The sequence below is a fragment of the Aotus nancymaae genome, unplaced genomic scaffold, assembly GCF_030222135.1.
Source record: "Aotus nancymaae isolate 86718 unplaced genomic scaffold, 86718_ANA_hifiasm-v0.15.2.pri h1tg000058l, whole genome shotgun sequence".
NCBI lineage: Eukaryota > Metazoa > Chordata > Mammalia > Primates > Aotidae > Aotus > Aotus nancymaae.
Genome location: NW_026988472.1, coordinates 12,452,537 through 12,470,818, shown reverse-complemented (window position 1 = coordinate 12,470,818; position 18,282 = coordinate 12,452,537). Strand labels below are relative to the sequence as shown.

The 18,282-nt window shown below is 44.3% G+C and overlaps 1 protein-coding gene across 1 annotated transcript in view; it reads right to left on the bottom strand.

Annotated features, from left to right (window-relative positions):
- Positions 1-770: 770 nt before the first annotated feature.
- The window catches only part of SLC9A7 (solute carrier family 9 member A7), a 143,561-nt gene continuing 126,049 nt past the window's right edge, over positions 771-18,282 (bottom strand). Inside the window, exons 15-17 of the mRNA XM_012448195.3 lie at positions 11,445-11,527; positions 7,324-7,429; positions 771-1,294 (exon numbers count right to left, since the gene is read on the bottom strand). Of these exons, the coding sequence (XP_012303618.2) occupies positions 1,043-1,294; positions 7,324-7,429; positions 11,445-11,527 (441 nt within the window). The 3' untranslated portion in view covers positions 771-1,042. The remainder of the gene's footprint in view (positions 1,295-7,323; positions 7,430-11,444; positions 11,528-18,282) is intronic.

The following is an 18,282-nucleotide window of genomic DNA, read 5'->3' as shown; positions in this document are numbered from 1 at the left end:
AATTTTCGGATTCTACCCAGTCTTGAGACTACTAACTCGTATTTCTTTGCAGTTAATTTTTTGCGCTGAGATTTCTTTCCCTCTGAATTCTAGTCTGGTGCCTTGTAGGTTTCTTGCTGCCTTCTCTTCCCCAGGTAATAGCATCCTAAAAAATTTGGTATTATTTCTAAACCCACAGTAGATACTTCCGTCCTAGTGATTATTTCCTAGGCTGTCAGTTCATATGGCAGCCCTCAAAAGTTGAATGCTTTTTGCAGTGATACCATCATCAGTTTCTAAATACCTCCTTTCCTCAGATTAATTAAAAAATAAGAGTATAACACTATTTGCCTTTGGTTTTAAACATTTCATAACTACTTCTTTATGGACATCGCCAGAGAAGGAACTATAATGCTTTGTTCCATGTTGAAATGTTCATGGATGTATTTTCAAATCTTCAGTCAAGAAGAAACACAGGTAGCATAAAAGTCAGGAATCCTGATATGAGGTTGCAGTCACGCAGCCTTCGCTACCAGAGCCTTCACTCAAATTGCTTTTCCATGTTTTCTGTCCCATTTAACACCAGTTTCCCATAATCCTTGGAGTTCCGATCTCAATTGCCTTCCTTCTCGATCCTTCTTCCAGCCTGTTCTCCCCTAACTTGGTATTTCTATGGTCAGCTTGACTTGCACTGCTGTGTACTGAGATGCAGCCTCTCATGGGAGGAAGCCCCCTGCCCAGCACCTGCCCCGCCTTGCTCAGATACTGCAGGTGAATGAATTAGGAGACCATTAAAGCATGCTATTTTTTTATTTAACTCTGAAACAGCGTACTACTATGTGAAAAAAGTGGGAATAGGTCTACATTTGTCTGAATTTAGAGACTTTTGCCTCACCATCTGCATCGTGAGTTAAATCTTAAGTGTTACAATAGCTTCAGACTCCAATAAAATAGAAGAGTTAGTTCAATCTAGTCACTGCCCCACCTCAAACAACACTAGGGCTTGCAGCCGTCCTGACCCCATTGGGAGCCTACCCCATTGCGCCAGGGTTTGGGGGGAAAGTCAAGCATTATCTTCCAGAGGAAACACTAGACGGGTGCCCCGGCTCGAAACCTTCTGGTCTCCCATTCCCAGGTCTCGCTCCAGCACTTCCTCTGAGCTGCTCTTCGTTCTCCGGCTGCCCTCCAGACTTGTGGAGCCGGTGTGCGAACCTGAGGAGCCATTTGCAGTCACTGTGCTGTCCCCGTAGGTCAACGTGAGGTCGCCTTCAGTCAGGATGAAATCGGAGTCTTCCTCTCTCAGTGGCTCTTGGTTCTGAAAAGTGCAACCAACAAGAACAAAAATGAGAGGCTGGAATCTCCCAGGGTTGGCACCACCCCCAACCCCAATCCCAACTCCTCATCTGAAAACTCGGGATTATGAAACTCGCCTGCCTTGAGCCACTAGTGTGGTAACTGGATGTAAACTGTAGACGGCCAGGCACGGTTGCCAAGACCAGGACTTAGAATACTGAAAACAGTTCTGATTTCAAATGTCTGACAGCTTGGAGTTAGTGACAAAGGGAAGAAAGGGAGACCAGCCTGGATTTCCAGCTTCCCAATCAACATACAAAGAAAGGCCAGAGTATGGTTATTGGGCAAACATTGCAAATAGGTTTCAGGTACTATCTTTTCTGGGCAGGCCTTCTGGGTGGGCCTCCTGCCCTATGCAAACCATTCCCAACCCATCTTGTTTACACTAGAACTATTCTGTGTCATGGACAGCAATTCAGGGAAGAGGACAAGCCATAATTAGGATTTCCTCCCTGTTTCCCTAGTCACCTCCCCACAGGAAAACCCTCATAGGAAGCCCGCCCACTACATCCTCAGGTGGATGAATCAAATGATCGAGGGAGAGCAAAGCTGCAACCACTTGAACTATTAGATGGTGGCGAGAGTGTCAGAGACAGCATGAGGTCAGACAGGACCTTCTACCTCCAATGGGTTTAACCAGCAAAACAAGGGGAGGGCCACGACCCAGCTCCCCCACTGCACTGAGGCCTATCAAGTACTGTGCACCGCCTTCTAGAAGGGCAAACACAGTGTCGAATACACTGGGTAAACTGATTTTTTCTCTCCTGTTTCCCACCGACCCTTCAAAGCTCATCCGAAGTCCTGCATCCTCTATGAGTCAGAGCCTCCAAGGCACCGAACTGGCCTCCCTGACCCCCTCAGGGCCTCTGCGCAGTCACACTGCCCAAAGCCAAGGGCAGATTTCCCCAGGTCAGTGTCTGGACTCCCCATCTAGATGACAAACACCAAAGGGCAGTGACCTTGTTCTCCACGCCTTGGCACCTTCCTCAGTGGTGCTTACCTCACAGTAGGTGCTAAGTGAATGCCGGGTAAATGCACCAGCTGGGGAAGACTCATGGGTTGAGTTTCCTCTCCCAGACTATTTCTGCACTCATTGGCCACAATCACATACTTGTTGTCTGCATTCTCAGTGATATTAACTTCTCCACACACTGTCCACAATGTGACTCCACTTAACCAATGCTTCAGCAGTTTTAACAGGCAAGCACACAGCTCGTCTAACTTGCTGCCTCAAATCCCCACTGGCATGAAGCAGGGTGCAAATGCCCAATGAGATTAAAATCCTGTACTCAGGCAGATGTTTAGAGCACAGTTCTAAAACTTGCTCTTAACTCCCAGATTTCCTTTTTTTTAAACAGAATCTCACCTCTGTCGTCAGGCTAGAGTGCAATGGCGCGATCTCAGCTCACTGCAACCTCCACCTCCCAGGTTCAAGTGATTCTCCTGCATCAGCCTCCCAAGTAGCTGGGATTACAGGCACCCACCACCATGCCTGGCCAATTTTTGTATTTTTAGTACAGACGGGGTTTCACCAATGTTGGCCAGGATGGTCTTGATCTCCTGACCTCGTGATCCATCCACCTCAGCCTACCAAAGTGTTGGGATTACAGGTGTGAGCCACCACGCCGGGCCAATTTCCTCCTCTTTACCAGTGTTTAGAAAGTCCTGAAACTCAATCTGATCTACTGTAGCTATTTTTTTTTTTTTTTGAGACGGAGTTTCACTCTTGTCACCCAGGCTGCAGTACAATGGCGAAATCTCGGTTCACTGCAACCTCTCCCTCCTGGGTTCAAATAATTCTCTTGCCTCAGCCTCCTGAGTAGCTGGGATTACAGGTGCCTGCCACCATGCCTGGCTAGTGTTTGTATTTTTAGTAGAGATGGGGTTTCATCATGTTGGCCAGGCTAGTCTCAAACTCCTGACCTCAGATGATCCACCCGCCTCAGCCCTGCAAAGTACTGGGATTACAGGTGTGAGGCACTGCGCCCAGCCAGTAGCTTTCTTAACAGCAAATGACATCATGTCCCTCATCCGAACTTCCAACTCCCAGGGAATCCACCTTCCCTGTCTCGGCATATCCCAGTTCTCCCATTCATACATGTGCTACATAATGTTTTTGTTCATCTCTGCCAAGATCTCTCTGTCAGGGCTCTTGGCTCCTAACTTTCAGGGAAATGGTCTTGGCACATATTTTACTGCTTCAAGGTTTGGAGCCATGGAAGGACAGAGGCAAACATAGGATAACTGCAGGTAAGGGTAATTCTGCAAATGAAGGAAAGCTCACCACAGCACCACAGAGGAAACCCTGGGCATGAACTGTGATGTGATCAGCTTTCACTCTGCAGAGGAAAGCAGGGCCTAAATTCACTGATAGGAGAAAACAAGACTGGACGTCAACCTGTTCCATGTACGAAGCTCCAAGGAAAGGTCATTCAGAAACAAGGCCATAGTAAAACCCATGGAGAGGTCAGGTGTGGTTATTCACATCTGTAATCCCAGCACTTTGGGAGGCTGAGGTGGGTGGATCACTTGAGGTCAGGAGTTTTGAGAACAGCCCACTCAACATGGTGAAACCCCATCTCTACAAAAAATATGAAAATTGCCAGGTGTAGTGGCATGGCCTGTAATCCCAGCTACTTGGGAGGCTGAGGCAAGAGAATTGCTTGAACCCAGGAGGCAGAGGTTGAAGTGAGCCAAGATGATCCCATTGCATTCCAGCCTGGGTGACAGAGCAAGACTGTCTCAAAAAACAAACAAAAAGAAAAACAGCCCATGGAGAGTGATTCTGACATCAAAGCCTAATAATGTTATATGCAGATGATGAAATCAATCTGCTCCCTTGAATTCCAGATGATAGGATCAACACAAGTTTGTTACGCTGAAGGTCTGTATAATCATATAACTAGTTTTGCAGTTAAGTCTGCTATGAAAATGCAGTGAAATCACTGTGAAAACACCTGCAAACAACAGTGTGTGGCAGTGTGTGCATTTTAAATAACGAGAAGTCATTTTCAAAAGTGAAAGAACATTGTTAGGAAGGTGAATACCAAACCTAAGTGGTTTAATGTTAGTGGAAATAATGACGGATGAACATCTTAGAAATCTCCAAATAGGCCGGGCGCAGTGGCTCATGCCTGTAATCCCAGCGCTTTGGGAGGCTGAGGCGGACAGATCACGAGGTCAGGAGTTTGAGAGCAGCCTGGCCAACAGGTGAAACCTCGTCTCAACTGAAAATACAAAAATTAGCCAGGCGTGGTGGTGGGCGCCTGTAATCTCAGCTACTCAGGAGGCTGAGGCAGGAGAATTGCTTGAAACCAGAAGGCAGAGGTTGCAGTGAGCTGAGATCGCGCCACTGCACCAGCCTAGGTAACAGAGTGAAACTCTATCTCGAAAAAAAAAAAAATCTCCAAATAAATTTGGCAAAGTACAAAACACCTTTTACATGGTGGGTGAGAATCACACGACAGTTGTCAAAAGCCACGAGAGCTGCCCAGTCTGAGACCCTCACCTGGCAATAAACTTTGCAGTGAGTCCCTTCACCTCTGTCAATTTTGGGTCCCTCCACTGATAATTCTGAAGAGACCCTTTGCTCCCACTGTCTCAGCAGCAGGCCCCACCATGTCTGGAGCTGGCTAAGACCCTAGGCAGGACCTGGGCTCAAAGCAGCAGCAGCAGCAGCAACAGGACTGAGAGTGATTCTCGCTGGAAGCCCAAGTTACTCCATCTTAGGTTGGCTGTGGGGAGTCACAGCAGAAACATGACCCCGGAAGCAAACTTGGAGCAGTCCCTTGAACTGCTGGGGGAAGCACTTGAAATTTATGCAATTGTAAGCTTACTGAGTTTATGCCGAGTTCAAACTAGTCCAGATATTCCTAATCTATGAGCAAGGGACTGGTCGGTAAGCTTCAGGTTAGAGGAGGTTTTTATAAAGTTTTAACAGTGAATTTGTTGTTTTACTATTACATAGACGTGAAAAGTGATCCTTATTAAAACCCAATTAAGATGGAAAGTTTTTAGAAGTGTTTAGAAGAGGCTAGAGTTAGAAGATAAATTTATATATATATAAACCCAGTGAAACTTAAGATCGGAAAGTGTAATCACAGTTGGGGCTTCGTTAGTGGGAAAGTGGAGATGCCGTCGGCACCGTTTGTCTCCAGTGATGTACCTGAAGGGCCACTATCCCACTTCAGACAGAGGGCCAAACTGAGCAAACCATTCAGCATTCCGCACAAGGCCGCTTTTCTCAAGTAAGCTGGCAGCAGGATGAGAAATTACAAAACTTAAGTTTTTAATCTTGCTTTGTGTCCTTCTAACCTAACAGGTAACTAGCATTATTATTTAGGCTGATAGATATTGCATTTCAAACTTACCACAAGCATTAGACATCATTTTACAAGTGGAGCAGCTCTAGGGAAATGGTGTTCTCACCATCCTACATATTTCTTTTTGCCATTTAATACGTTTATCACAGGTGGCATGGGAATTTCATTTTTAAACGGGGAGGAGCTGTGGGTGCCAGAAGCTTCAACTATCTTTAAGAGAAGGAAACATGAATGGTGCTGTCACATTTGGTGAAATTTCAAAGCAAAGGCTGTGGCAGAACTACATTTTTACCAGGCAGAACCTGCTTCCAAGGGGGTAAAACCCAGTAGCCCAGCTGAGTTTTCAAGTGTAAAGTTCTGTCGCTGCCTATCAGAACTTTTCAATGGTCACCTTCCTCTGAGGGGGCCAAGAAAGGGGTCTGAGGGCCTAGGGATGACAGACACACAGCTTATTCTCTGCAGCGGCGGGTTTAGGACACATGGTGACTTGGCAGTTGTCATCCCTGTTCTCGAAGGAAGAGCATGCCATTTAAGGAGCTGCCTCCTCCAATCTCCGGTGCTCTGATGTGGCCGCCCTTCCCTCCCGCCCCAGCGCCCCCACCTAGCTATCAAGTGTCCACATCCCTTTCCCCTCTGTACCACATGAATGTGCACCACCCGTCTTAACTCTGCTACCACTTGTTAGAACTTACCTGTTTAGGGCCTCTCTTTCATATCTAGGCTTCGTGTTCTGCCTTCTCATCACCAATCAAGTAAACTGCAGGTTATTTGCTAAGAATGTGAAGACCTGCATGAGGTTCCCAGCTAATTACTAACCGTGGGCCCGGGGCCAACTCACATCCTCTCTGAGATGCACTTCCCTTTTCTGTGATGCTATAGTACTCACCGATTCAAGATGTGACTAAAAGAATGAAATTAGCCTTTGTGAACTGTAGAGCTGTATGCAAATTTTAGACATTCTTTTCTTCTAGGGCATAAGACTGTGTTAATGACAAGATGATTAGGATGGCCTAGGAGAGATGATGAAGAAAGGCCTTTGACCTCTCCTCCGCTCCTTCCTTGTGGGTAGCTACTTTGCTCTCTCTTCCTGTCTGCCCTGCACCCTGCAATCCACATCAGGAGCTCAGGAGTCAGCCCTAAATCTAGGACATCCACCATTGTGCATGTTCTTTTCATATCGGGCTGAATCTATTTCCAGAATCTGAAAATGGAAAGAAAGGACCTAACCATATCAACATAAATAAACCATTTAGAAAAGGAATCCTTACACACTTTGTGGTTCACAGTATATCTTCATGTATTTCATCATTTCATGCTCACAGCCAACCTGTAGTACTGGGCCCATTTTATAGATTAGAAAACTGAGATGCAGAGCATGTCTATGGCCTGTCAGGGATTAGATTCCAATCCAGTGGCTCTGATTCCAAATCCAGTGTTCTTTCTATTATACCACAGCTGCCGATGTTGGGGAATCCCATTACCCTGGTAAAGGGTTTGTCTGTTACTGTGCAAAATCTACAAACATGTTAAGTTGGCCATTTCTAATCAGCTTATTAGAGAAGCAAAAATCTGTGGATGTGGAGGCCTGAGTATGATGGTTTCTTTTTCCTGTGTAAGACACTGCCCTGGCATGGTGACCAGGACTACAATCCTGATGTGCAGTACTTACATCATACACCTGGGGACTGGTCAGACATCGAGCTAGCAAGCCACACCAGGCAGGGAGAGTGGTGGTTAGTGGGGGGCCGCTGTGTGTGAGGATGGGCTTCAGGTAACTTTAAAATGGGAATTAAGGAAAAATGGCTGCAAAGAAAACATATACACAACAAAATGTGCTTAAAAATCACCCAGCCTTCTACCCACAGAAAGCTTATTTCCCCCATTTTACTAGTACAATACACGAAATACTTGTAACATGCAACAGTTTGAATCAAAGAGTAAGATATGCCCTATCAGCCTTAAATAGTAACTGTTAAGTCCCGGGATGGTAACTCCCAATTTTCAGTTAAAAAGTATATTTGATTAATTACAAATTACATCCCCCTTCTCCCTTTGTCATGTTGAATGGAAGTTTTGGTTTCAAGCAGCATTTCAGCCTCTGACACACAACTGGCTCCAGGCCTTAGAAACAGGAGATAGTGTCCCTGGAGTAGGGAGTAGTAACCCCTGGGTCCCCTCTGCTCTCATTCTCTGCATGTATTCCTGTTAAACCACTCTACCCAGAGGGCAGGTGGTGGAAATGTGGAAGTTGGACATGGCCTTAGGGGTAGCCTGGGGCTACTACAAAGGCAGAAACTGAGACTTGGCAACATGAAATGATTTCAGTAAGATTACTCGGACTATAAATCTCTAAACTTCCCATACAGGACCATTCTTCACTCTACCTATAGCTTCTCTCCTGGACGCTAACACAAGGCTTTTCAACCTCAACACTATTGACATTTGGGGCCAGATCATTCTTTGTTGTGGGGGGCTGTTCTGTGTATGGTAGGATGTTGAGCAGCACCCCTGGTCTCTACACATTACAGATGCCCCCTTGACTTATGACGCAATTACATCTCAATAAGCCCATTAGGTTGAAAATATCATAAACCAAAAACACATTTAACACACCTAAGCTACCAAACATCACAGTTTAGCCCAGGCTACATTAAATGAGCTCTGAACATTAACATTAGCCTACAGTTGGGCAAAATCATCTAACACAAAGCCTATTTTATAATATTGACTATCTCATGTAATTTATTGCATACTGTACTGAAAATGAAAAACAGGATGGTTGAATGGGTACTCAAAGTACGGTTTCTACAGAATGCAGGTCACTTTCATACCATATTGTTAACATTGAAGTATCTTAAGTTGGGGACTGTCTGTCGATGCCAGTAGCACCATTACTCCCCTCTCCAAGTTGTGACAATGAAAAATGTCTTCAAAAAAATTGCCAAATGGTGAGTGCTATGGTTGGTGAGCCACGGTTTCCCTAAAGGCACCTGAGTAACTGAGCAGAGCATTTGGCAGAATCACAAAGACAGAGTGAACCTGACAAAAACCAGAGTCCAGGGCCTTCCAAGGAAGAAGATGGAAACCAGGCTTTAGGTGGGGATCCTGGAATAAAGGGTAAAGAGAAAACAGACTAACTCTCACAGGACTTAATGGCTAGCATCAAATCATCCTTATTCCTGATTGGATTAAGGTGATCTGCAATTGCTAATACCCCAGCCTAGCCACTGACCCGACAGATATAAGCTTAAATCATCTCTGAAGGATGATGATGTTATACAGAGCATCTCAAATTATCTCTAGATTTTTTTCTAGAGAAAAAAATTGCCCATGCTTGTCCCTCAGTAAAAAAACAGATACACAGAAGACCAACAATAAAGCTTCTAGAAGATAACACAGGAAATTAGCTTCATGACTTTAAGGTAGGCAAAGATTTCTGAAACAGCACATAAAAAATACTAACTAGGAGATCAATAAATTGGATTAAGACCTTTTGTTCATCAAAATATTCTATTTAAAAAGTGAGGCTGGGTGTGGTGGCTCATACCTGTAATCTGGGCACTTTGGGAGGCTGAGGCAAGTGGATCACTTGAGGCCAGGAGTTCAAGACCAGCCTGGCTGACATAGCAAAACCCCATATCTACTAAAAATACAAAAATTAGCCGGGTGTGGTGGCACTCACCTTTAATCCCAGCTACTCGGGAGGCTAAGGCATGAGAATCACTTGAACCCAGGAGGCAGAGGCTGCAGTGAGCCGAGATCACACCACTGCACTCCAGCCTGGGTGACAGAGTGAGACTCTGTCTCAAAAAAAAAAAAAAAGTGAAAAGGCAAGTTACAAAGTGGTAGCAGATATTTTTATCACATATGATCAGCAAAAGACTCTTGCAAATCAGTAAGAAAAAGGCAGGCAACGCAACAGAAAAATGGGCAAAAGACTTGAAGAGGCACTGAATAAAGGAACATACCAAATGGCCAGTAAATATATGCAAAGGTGCTCAACCTTATCAGTCATTTGAGAAATGCAAATTAAAGCCATGATTAAATACCACTACAAACCCAATAGAATGGCTAAAATTAAAAAGACTGAGAACATCAAATGTTGGTGAGGATGTGGAAGAACTGGAACTCTCATACACTAGAAGTGACTGTGTAAAGTAGTATCACTATTTTGGAAAACTGGCACTATCTTCTGAAGTTGAACCTACCCATGTCCTATGACCCAGCAATTTTACTCCTGGGTAGATTCCCAAGAAAAATGTATGCATATGTGCATCAAAAGACATGTACATCAATAATAGAATGATAAATTATGATATATTTATGTAAGAAATACTGTGGAACAATGAGAACAAATGAACTAGAACTACATATAACACCATGGATGTATCATACACATGATGTCAAGCCAAATAAGCCAGACATTAAAATATATATACTGTATAGTCCTATTTATAGAAAGTTGAAAAACAGGTGAAACTATTAGTTGCTAGACATCAACAGAGCGATTACATTTGGGGAGGGGAAGGGGTAGTAATTGAGTCATGGCATGAGGGGGTTGGCAATTTTGTTCCCCCCCACTTTTATTTGAGACAGGGCCCAAGTAGCTGGACTACAGGTGTGTGCTACCAGACTTGGCTAATTTTTGTATTTTTTGTAGAGACAGGGTTTCATCATGTTGCCCAGGCTGGTCTGTAACTCCTGGGCTCAAGTGATCTGCCTGCCTTGGCCTCCCAAAGTACTGGGACTAAAGGCATGAGCTACCATGCCCAGGCTTGGTCATTCTGTTTCTTGATTGGTTTGGTGTGTGTTTATTTTGTGATAATTTACTGAGCAATTATTATTTGTGTACTTTTCTGTATATCTGTTATACTTCAATAAATTTTTAACATTTTCAGCATCTCCAAAAACCATATATAATATGCCACCTGCCCATTTGATCACTATGTCAACCTGAGAAACCATGAGGGGTTGGGTGAAGTGGCTCATGCCTATAATTCCAGCACTTTGGGAGGCAGAGGTGGGAAGATCACCTGAGCCCAGGAGTTCGAGACCAGCCTGGGCAACATGGCAAAACCCTATCTCTACCAAAAATACAAAAAATTAGCTGGACATGGTGACACGCACCTGTGGTCCCAGCTACTCGGGAGGCTGAGGTGGGAAGATTGCCTGAGCCCCACGGGGGAAGCTTGCAGTGAGCCAAGTACACCACCACACAGCCTGGGCAACGGAGTGAGACCTCCTCTCAAAAAAAAAAAAAAAAAAAAAAAAAAAATGAGGGCTTAACATTTTGGTTTTTAATTTTCACTTGAGACCAAGTGAATCTACTAGAACAGGGTTTGCCCTGCATGTGGCCCAGTTACGCCAGTATCAGATCATACAAGATCAGACTTGGCCAAGTTCATCAATAGGAATTATCCTCCCCATATGGATTTACAGCTGAAGTTCTACTTCCTTTTCTGACCACAGCATGATTCATTGTGTAATTTTAATCTAATCACCTAAAAAGGCATAGTTCCCTGGACTCAAAGCTCTTAAGAGCCACACCAGTCTACAAGGCTGTGGGTTGGTTACTCTAAGGATATGCAAACATTCCTCTTGGCCAGAGAGATACTCACCAGGACTACCTATGGTTGAATACTCAATGCACATGTTCTATGAGAGGACATACTATCCCTGTCCCAAGCATGCATCTTTCCTTACTTATCAGATGTCATTCACTGGCAATTCAACAAGAAGATTTCATCCCCAATGTTTCACTGACACAGGGGATGCTACTTAAAAGGATACTTGTGATCAAAGCTGTACCACAGCCTGAATATCCATGCACTCTCCTGTTTTGTCCGATTTCCTCTGGCAGAATCTGGGCCATCCTAGGAACAAACAAGAGGGCACATACTTAGTTGTACAAAAGGGATCTCAAAGAAAAGAAAAAAAATTTTTTTAATAACTTATATAGACCTGGAGCTCATAGTCAAGCATCCCATGTCAGCAGTTTCAAAGATATATTGGGAGGTAGCATTTGAGCAGATATTAAATAAACTCAAAAGGCAGAAAAATCAGTCTCCAACGTAGAAAGGCTGGGTTATGTCTGTGGATAGATCAAACTCAATGTGGAACAGCATTTCTTTTGGCATCTTTATTGCAATTTTCCTCAAAGTGCCTTTCAGCAGATTAATTACCCTAAAATAGTCTAGATCCTAACAGGCCAAAATTGATTTATAGAGAATATTTTGGAAACCTTTTTGTAAAAGCAGCTTTCCAACCCCCATCCCCAAAGTAGGCCTGTGGAAACCAAATTTTGTTGAGTATCCTGACAAACTAGTTAGGGCTTCTCTGTGTTCCTTACCCAGGCACCCACACTGTGCTCCAGGTAGTAAGGTAACTTGTTTCCCCACCAGCTTTAGGAAGGTGGGATCAGTGGAAAGGAGAAACAGGAGCTCAAATTAACAATTCTGTAATTTTATCTACCGTTAAGTAGCAAGGAACTTGCTACTCTCATGTCCTTCCAATTCAGACATCCCCATCATGTAATTTTCAAAATAACCTGCAAAATCAAACATTCATTTAAGGTTTAGAAAATCTGTTCTGTGCAAGTATCAGAAGCAGCATAGTTAAAATAAAACTCAGACTAACTGCAGCAATTTGAGGGTACGACTGGGGCTCTGCAAGCACAGACTGCTTGTGAAGCCATTTTTATCATCATTCTCTTTAATATTACAGGGAGAGGCCACTCTGCAAGTGAGGGACAACTGACAATCACCAAATCAACTTGAACCAAAATTACAAGTAGTTTTAAATCATAGTGAGTTTAAATTCTACCTGCAATGGCAACACCAAGAATTAATCAGAGCTCTTTGAGAAGCACATGGACAAGAAGGAGAGAAATTAGCAAGCACTATTTATTAATACATTCCTAAGGTTTCCAACAGCAAAGATTGTTTTTAAAAATTGAATCCCCTTGGTATTTCAGGAATGTTTAGTGACGGATATGGAACTGGCTCAGTTAAATGGGGCCTTCTGTGGATGAGGAAATATAAACAAGGAGAGACCCCAGAGATCAATTTGATTTTACATTTTTATAAATCATGTGGAAGAGAGAGAGCACAGAAATGCCTCCATTTACGGGGTGACTGATTGCTAACCCAATGAAACTTTAGGAAGATTCCAAAATGCCACATGACTGAGTAGAAAAGTGGCAGATGATTTTTTGATAGGCAAATATATAATGCAAACAACTAAATGGTTCTTTATAAAGTAATAGCCTTTAAGCTCTCAGTTCTAAGTGCCTGTAGAATTTTACTAAAGAAAAAGCCAGCACAATGAAAAATATCATCAGGAAGGATACTATAAACCATCAGGCGCAAAACAAGTCCCCCAAAGTCAGTTTCTTCCGCTTGTTCCCTTAAATCAATGACGAAAACAATGAACCTACTCTGTCATCTTAACCTCTGCAAAACCACATAGCATTTATTATCATTGGACTACTTAATTTCTTGCCATCTCAAGAAAGCTACAAGAACCCCAGAACTTAAAAATTAAATTAAAAAAAAGAAAGCTACAAGAGACTTACATAAATCCCAAAAGAGACAATTAAAACGAATAAAGCAAGGGAATGGCTTCTGTCTGACAGCAAACTAACAAAAGGTCTTCTCAGGCCACGGAAAGATATGCCTGCAATCCGCAAATAAGATCAAGTGACCTCAGACTCCACAGCAAATCCCAAAATGTAAGAAACTAAGGGACAACCCTTAGAGGCTACAAGGGTAAATTCAGGACAAATCAAAAGTGTCACTTTGTGAAAAGGGTGTTAAACACCTTCTTATTCCAAGAAATGGTGCCAGAAGCATAATTAGGTACAGGAAGAACTTAGATAAATCCACATATGGTGGCTTTGGGGAAATCAGGGCAGTTCTGTGTGACAGAACTAATTTTTTAAAGCTAACTTGGAATACAGGCAACAACTGCTTCATGATATGATTGGGGCTGCTATCACAAAGGAGCCAAGAGAGCCCTTCCTGTGGGCTCTATACAGCACAGGGCTGAGCAAGGGTCACTGTGGGAACAGTCAGAACCTCCTTCCTGGCTGCACTTTGTGACTCTTGGATTTTCCATTCCTGTGCTGCCCACAGAAAAAGCATAGACTTGTTCCCTCAACTCACCCCTCCTCAAAACCTGGGTTCACACTTCATGTCTTTAGCTCAGGCAACTTCTAGAGCCTGGAACATCCTTTTTTCTTCTCACCTTCTCCCACCCAGAATACCTACCTGGCCGACCTCTTCTTTCAAGCCTGTGCAGAAGCGCGGCTTCTCTGAGAAATGTTCCAAAAGCAATGCAGCACTCTAAGAGGTATAGGTGTGGATATCACAGGCTCTCTCAAGAGACTATCTGAGTCCTTACTGCGCCACTGCCATTGCCTTGCTGTGTGACTCTAGGTAAGTTACCTAACCTTTCTGTGCTTCAGTATCCTTATCTGTAAAATGGAAATATTAATGATTACCTACCTCTAGGGGCATTATGAGGCTATGATGTTGTGATAGAACAAGAAATATATCTGTTTTTTGCCTGACACAAAACTCCTAAAACCCTTGGAATTTCCTGAGTAGATAAGGCGAGAGGAACATGTCCCCCGCCGCCCCCCACCCCTGAGATGGCGTCTAGCTCTGTCGCCAGGCTGGAGTGCAGTGGCATGACCTTGGCTCACTGCAACCTCCACCTCTCAGGTTCAAGCGATTCTCCTGCCTCAGCCTCCTGAGTAGATGGGACTACAGATGCGTGCCACCATGCCCAGCTAATTATTGTATTTAGTAGAGACAGGGTTTCACCATGTTGGCCAGGATGGTCTCAATCTCCTGAAATCGTGATTGGCCTGCCTCAGTCTCCCAAAGTGTTGGGATTACAGGCGTGAGCCACCACACCTGGCTGGAATGTCTTTTTTATTAATAATAAGCTCCTTTAAAGCATACTTGAATTTATGCTAATAAGGTCACTCTTGAATGGGCACTGGTTGCCAGAGAAACCAACCATGTAATTAGAGGATTGGAACTTTTAGCCCTATCTCCAACCTCCTGGGAGGGGAGGACTGGGGATTGAGTTAATTACCAATGGCTACTGAATTAATCAGCCATGCCTATTTAATGGAACCTTCATAAAACCCTAAATGACACAATTTGGAGGGCTTCCAAGTTGGCGCCACACACTCCCATCCCCATCCTTTGCCCTATGCATCTCTTCCATTAGGCTATTCCTGAATTGTATCCTTTATAACAAACTGGCAATGGTAAAAGTTCTGTGTTCTGTGAGTCATGCTAGCAAATTATCAAACCTGATGAGGGGGTGGAAACCCCCAACATATATCCAGTCAGTCTGAAGTACAGGTCACGACCTGGGACTTACAACTAGTGTCTGAAGTGGGGACAGTCTTGTGGGACTGAGTCCTTAACTTGTGGGATCTGATGCTAACTCCAGGTAGTTAGTGAGTTAAACTGTAGGAGGTCCAGTTGGTATTTACTGAGAATTGGAGAATTGGCTGGTATAGAAAAAGACCACACATATTTGGCATTACAAGTGTGAATGTAGAGAAAAAAGAGGTTTTTATTTTAGAAGTGTAAAAGATTTTTCATTTAAAGAACTTAGGATGGTGTCTGATATGTGGCAAGTACTCAACAAATATTGACTCATTATTATTTGCCATGTGACTTTTTGTGACGATTAAATATTTGTGAAATATTTAACACAGAATCTGGCATGTAGTTAGAGCTCATACTACTAATTAAGTTCATTTCCAAAGACTAGATATGTAATTTCTTTTTTTTTTTTTTTTTTTTTGGAGATGGAGTTTCGCTCTTGTTACCCAGGCTGGAGTGCAATGGCGCGATCTTGGCTCACCGCAACTTCCGCCTCCTGCGTTCAGGCAATTCTCCTGCCTCAGCCTCCCGAGTAGCTGGGATTACAGGCACGCACCACCGTGCCCAGCTAATTTTTTGTATTTTTAGTAGAGACGGGGTTTCACCATGTTGACCAGGATGGTCTCGATCTCTTGACCTCGTGATCCACCCGCCTCGGCCTCCCAAAGTGCTGGGATTACAGGCGTGAGCCACCGCGCCTGGCCCGGATATGTAATTTCAAGCACATATTTGTTTGGGGGAAAAAAAAAGCCTAGTCATTAACATCATTTGGCTATCTTGTGTGGCTTTTTACTGCCATTATTAATAGAGAAGCCCCTTCAAGAAAATACCACCAACCTGCTTATTACCATTTTTTGAGCATGTGACAATGAGTGTCTATTTCTTCTGCATTCATTAAGCACCTACTATGTGCCAGGCACCATGCTGGGTGCTGGAAACACAAAGAGGAATATAACTTAGCACCTGCCCCTCAAGTAGCACCTACCCCTCAAGCACTCTTTCTAGAAGGTGAAGGTGGCAGGGGGAGGGGGAAGGGGAGACAGACAAATACGTATTGACTGACAAATGTAATGAAGAAAAAGAAAGCTGATCAAAGAACTGAGGAATAGCAAACAGTCCTATTTTTGAAATAATTTTTCTAGAACGAATGCATGATGATGTCTGTTTCATTCCATACTTACATAATATTAAAAGATGTCTTTAAAAGTTAAGGTCGGCCGGGCGCGGTGGCTCAAGCCTGTAATCCCAGCACTTTGGGAGGCCGAGGCGGGCGGATCACGAGGTCAAGAGATCGAGACCATCCTGGTCAACATGGTGAAACCCCGTCTCTACTAAAAATACAAAAAATTAGCCGGGCACGGTGGCGCGTGCCTGTAATCCCAGCTACTCAGGAGGCTGAGGCAGGAGAATTGCCTGAACCCAGGAGGCGGAGGTTGCGGTGAGCCGAGATCGCGCCATTGCACTCCAGCCTGGGTAACAAGAGCGAAACTCCGTCTCAAAAAAAAAAAAAAAAAAAAAAAAAAGTTAAGGTCATTACACTAATGAGAACAACTTACTTTTTTTTCAGGGATGGAGCATGTGGTGGGCAGAGTAATGGCCACCCCACCAAAGCTTTCTATAGCCTGATCCCTGGAGCTTGTTACATTACCTGACAAAAGGGGCTTTGTGGACGGACTTAAGGTTATCCAGGTAGGCCCAATACAATCACATGGGCCCTTAAAAGTTGACAAGGAGGGCCAGGCATGGTGGCTCATGCCTGTAATCCCAGCACTTTGGGAGGCCAAGGTGGGATCACTTGAGGTCAGGAGTTGAAGACCAGCCCAGCCATCACTGTGAAATCCCGTGTCTACTAAAAACACAAAAATCAGCTTGGCATGGTGGCGTACGCCTGTAATTCCAGCTACTCAGGAGGCTGAGGCACAAGAATTGCTTGAACCCAGGAGGCGTAGGTTGCAGTGAGCTGAGATCACACCACTGCACTGCAGACTAGGTGATAGAGCAAGACTCTGTCTCAAAAAACAAAACAAAACAAAACAAAACTGGACAAGGATAGCTAAAGAGTCAGAGGAATGCAGCAGAAGAAAGGACGGGAGAGATTCAGAGCTTGACAAAGACGCGCCCCACTGTTGCTGGCTTTGCAGCAAGAACATAGGACCTCGGTCCTTCAACCACACAGAACTGAATTCTACCGACAACCTGAATGAGGCTGGAAGTGGCTTCTCCCAGAGCTTAGCCTTGTTGACACCTGGAAAAACTTGAAGCAGAGAAACCAGCTGAGCCTAGCAGATATCTGATCTTCTGAACTGTAACAATGACAAAACTGTATTGTTTTGGCTGGGCATGGTGGCTTATGCCTATAATCCCAGCAGCTTGGGAGGCCAAGATGGGAGGATCACTTGAGCCCAGGAGTTCAAGACCAGTCTGGCCAACATGACAAAACCCTGTCCCTTTTAAAAAAAGATGAAAAGACACCTGTATTGTTTTCAGCCACTTTGTGGTAATTTGTTACAGCAGTCACAGACAACTACTACAGGGCAGAAGAGTAAATAAATGTCACTTGATTTGGGCCTGATATGCTTTTTTTTTTTCTTTTTTGGAGATGGAGTCTGGCTCTGTCACCCAGGCTGGAGTGCAGTGGCATGATCTCAGCTCACTGCAACCTCCGCCTCCCAGGTTCAAGCGATTCTCCTGCCTCAGCCTCCCCAATAGGTGGGATTACAGGTGCCTGCCACCACACCCAGCTAATTTTTGTATTTTTAGTAGAGATGGGTTTTCATCATGTTGATCAGGCTGGTCTCGAACTCCTGACCTCAGGTGATTTGCCCGCCTTGGCCTCCCGAAGTGATGGCATTACAGGTATGAGCCACCGCGCCCAGCCTGGGCCTGCTAAGTTTTGGCTCTGTGTCCCCCCACAAATCTCATCTCAAGTTGTGATCCTAAGTGTTGGAGGAGGGGCCTGGTAAGAGGTGGCTGGATCCTGGGGGCAGACTTCCCCTTGCTGTTCTTGTGATAGTGAGTTCTCAAGAGATCTGGTTGAAAGTGTGGCACTTCCTCCCTGCCCTCTCTCTCTCCTGCTCTGTCATGGTAAGACATGCTTGCTTCCTCTTTGCCTTTGCTATGATTGTAAGTTTCCTGAGGCCTCCCAGCCATGCTTCCTGTACAGCTTGCAGAACTATGAGTCAATTGAACCTCTTTTCTTCATAAATTACCCAGTATCAGGT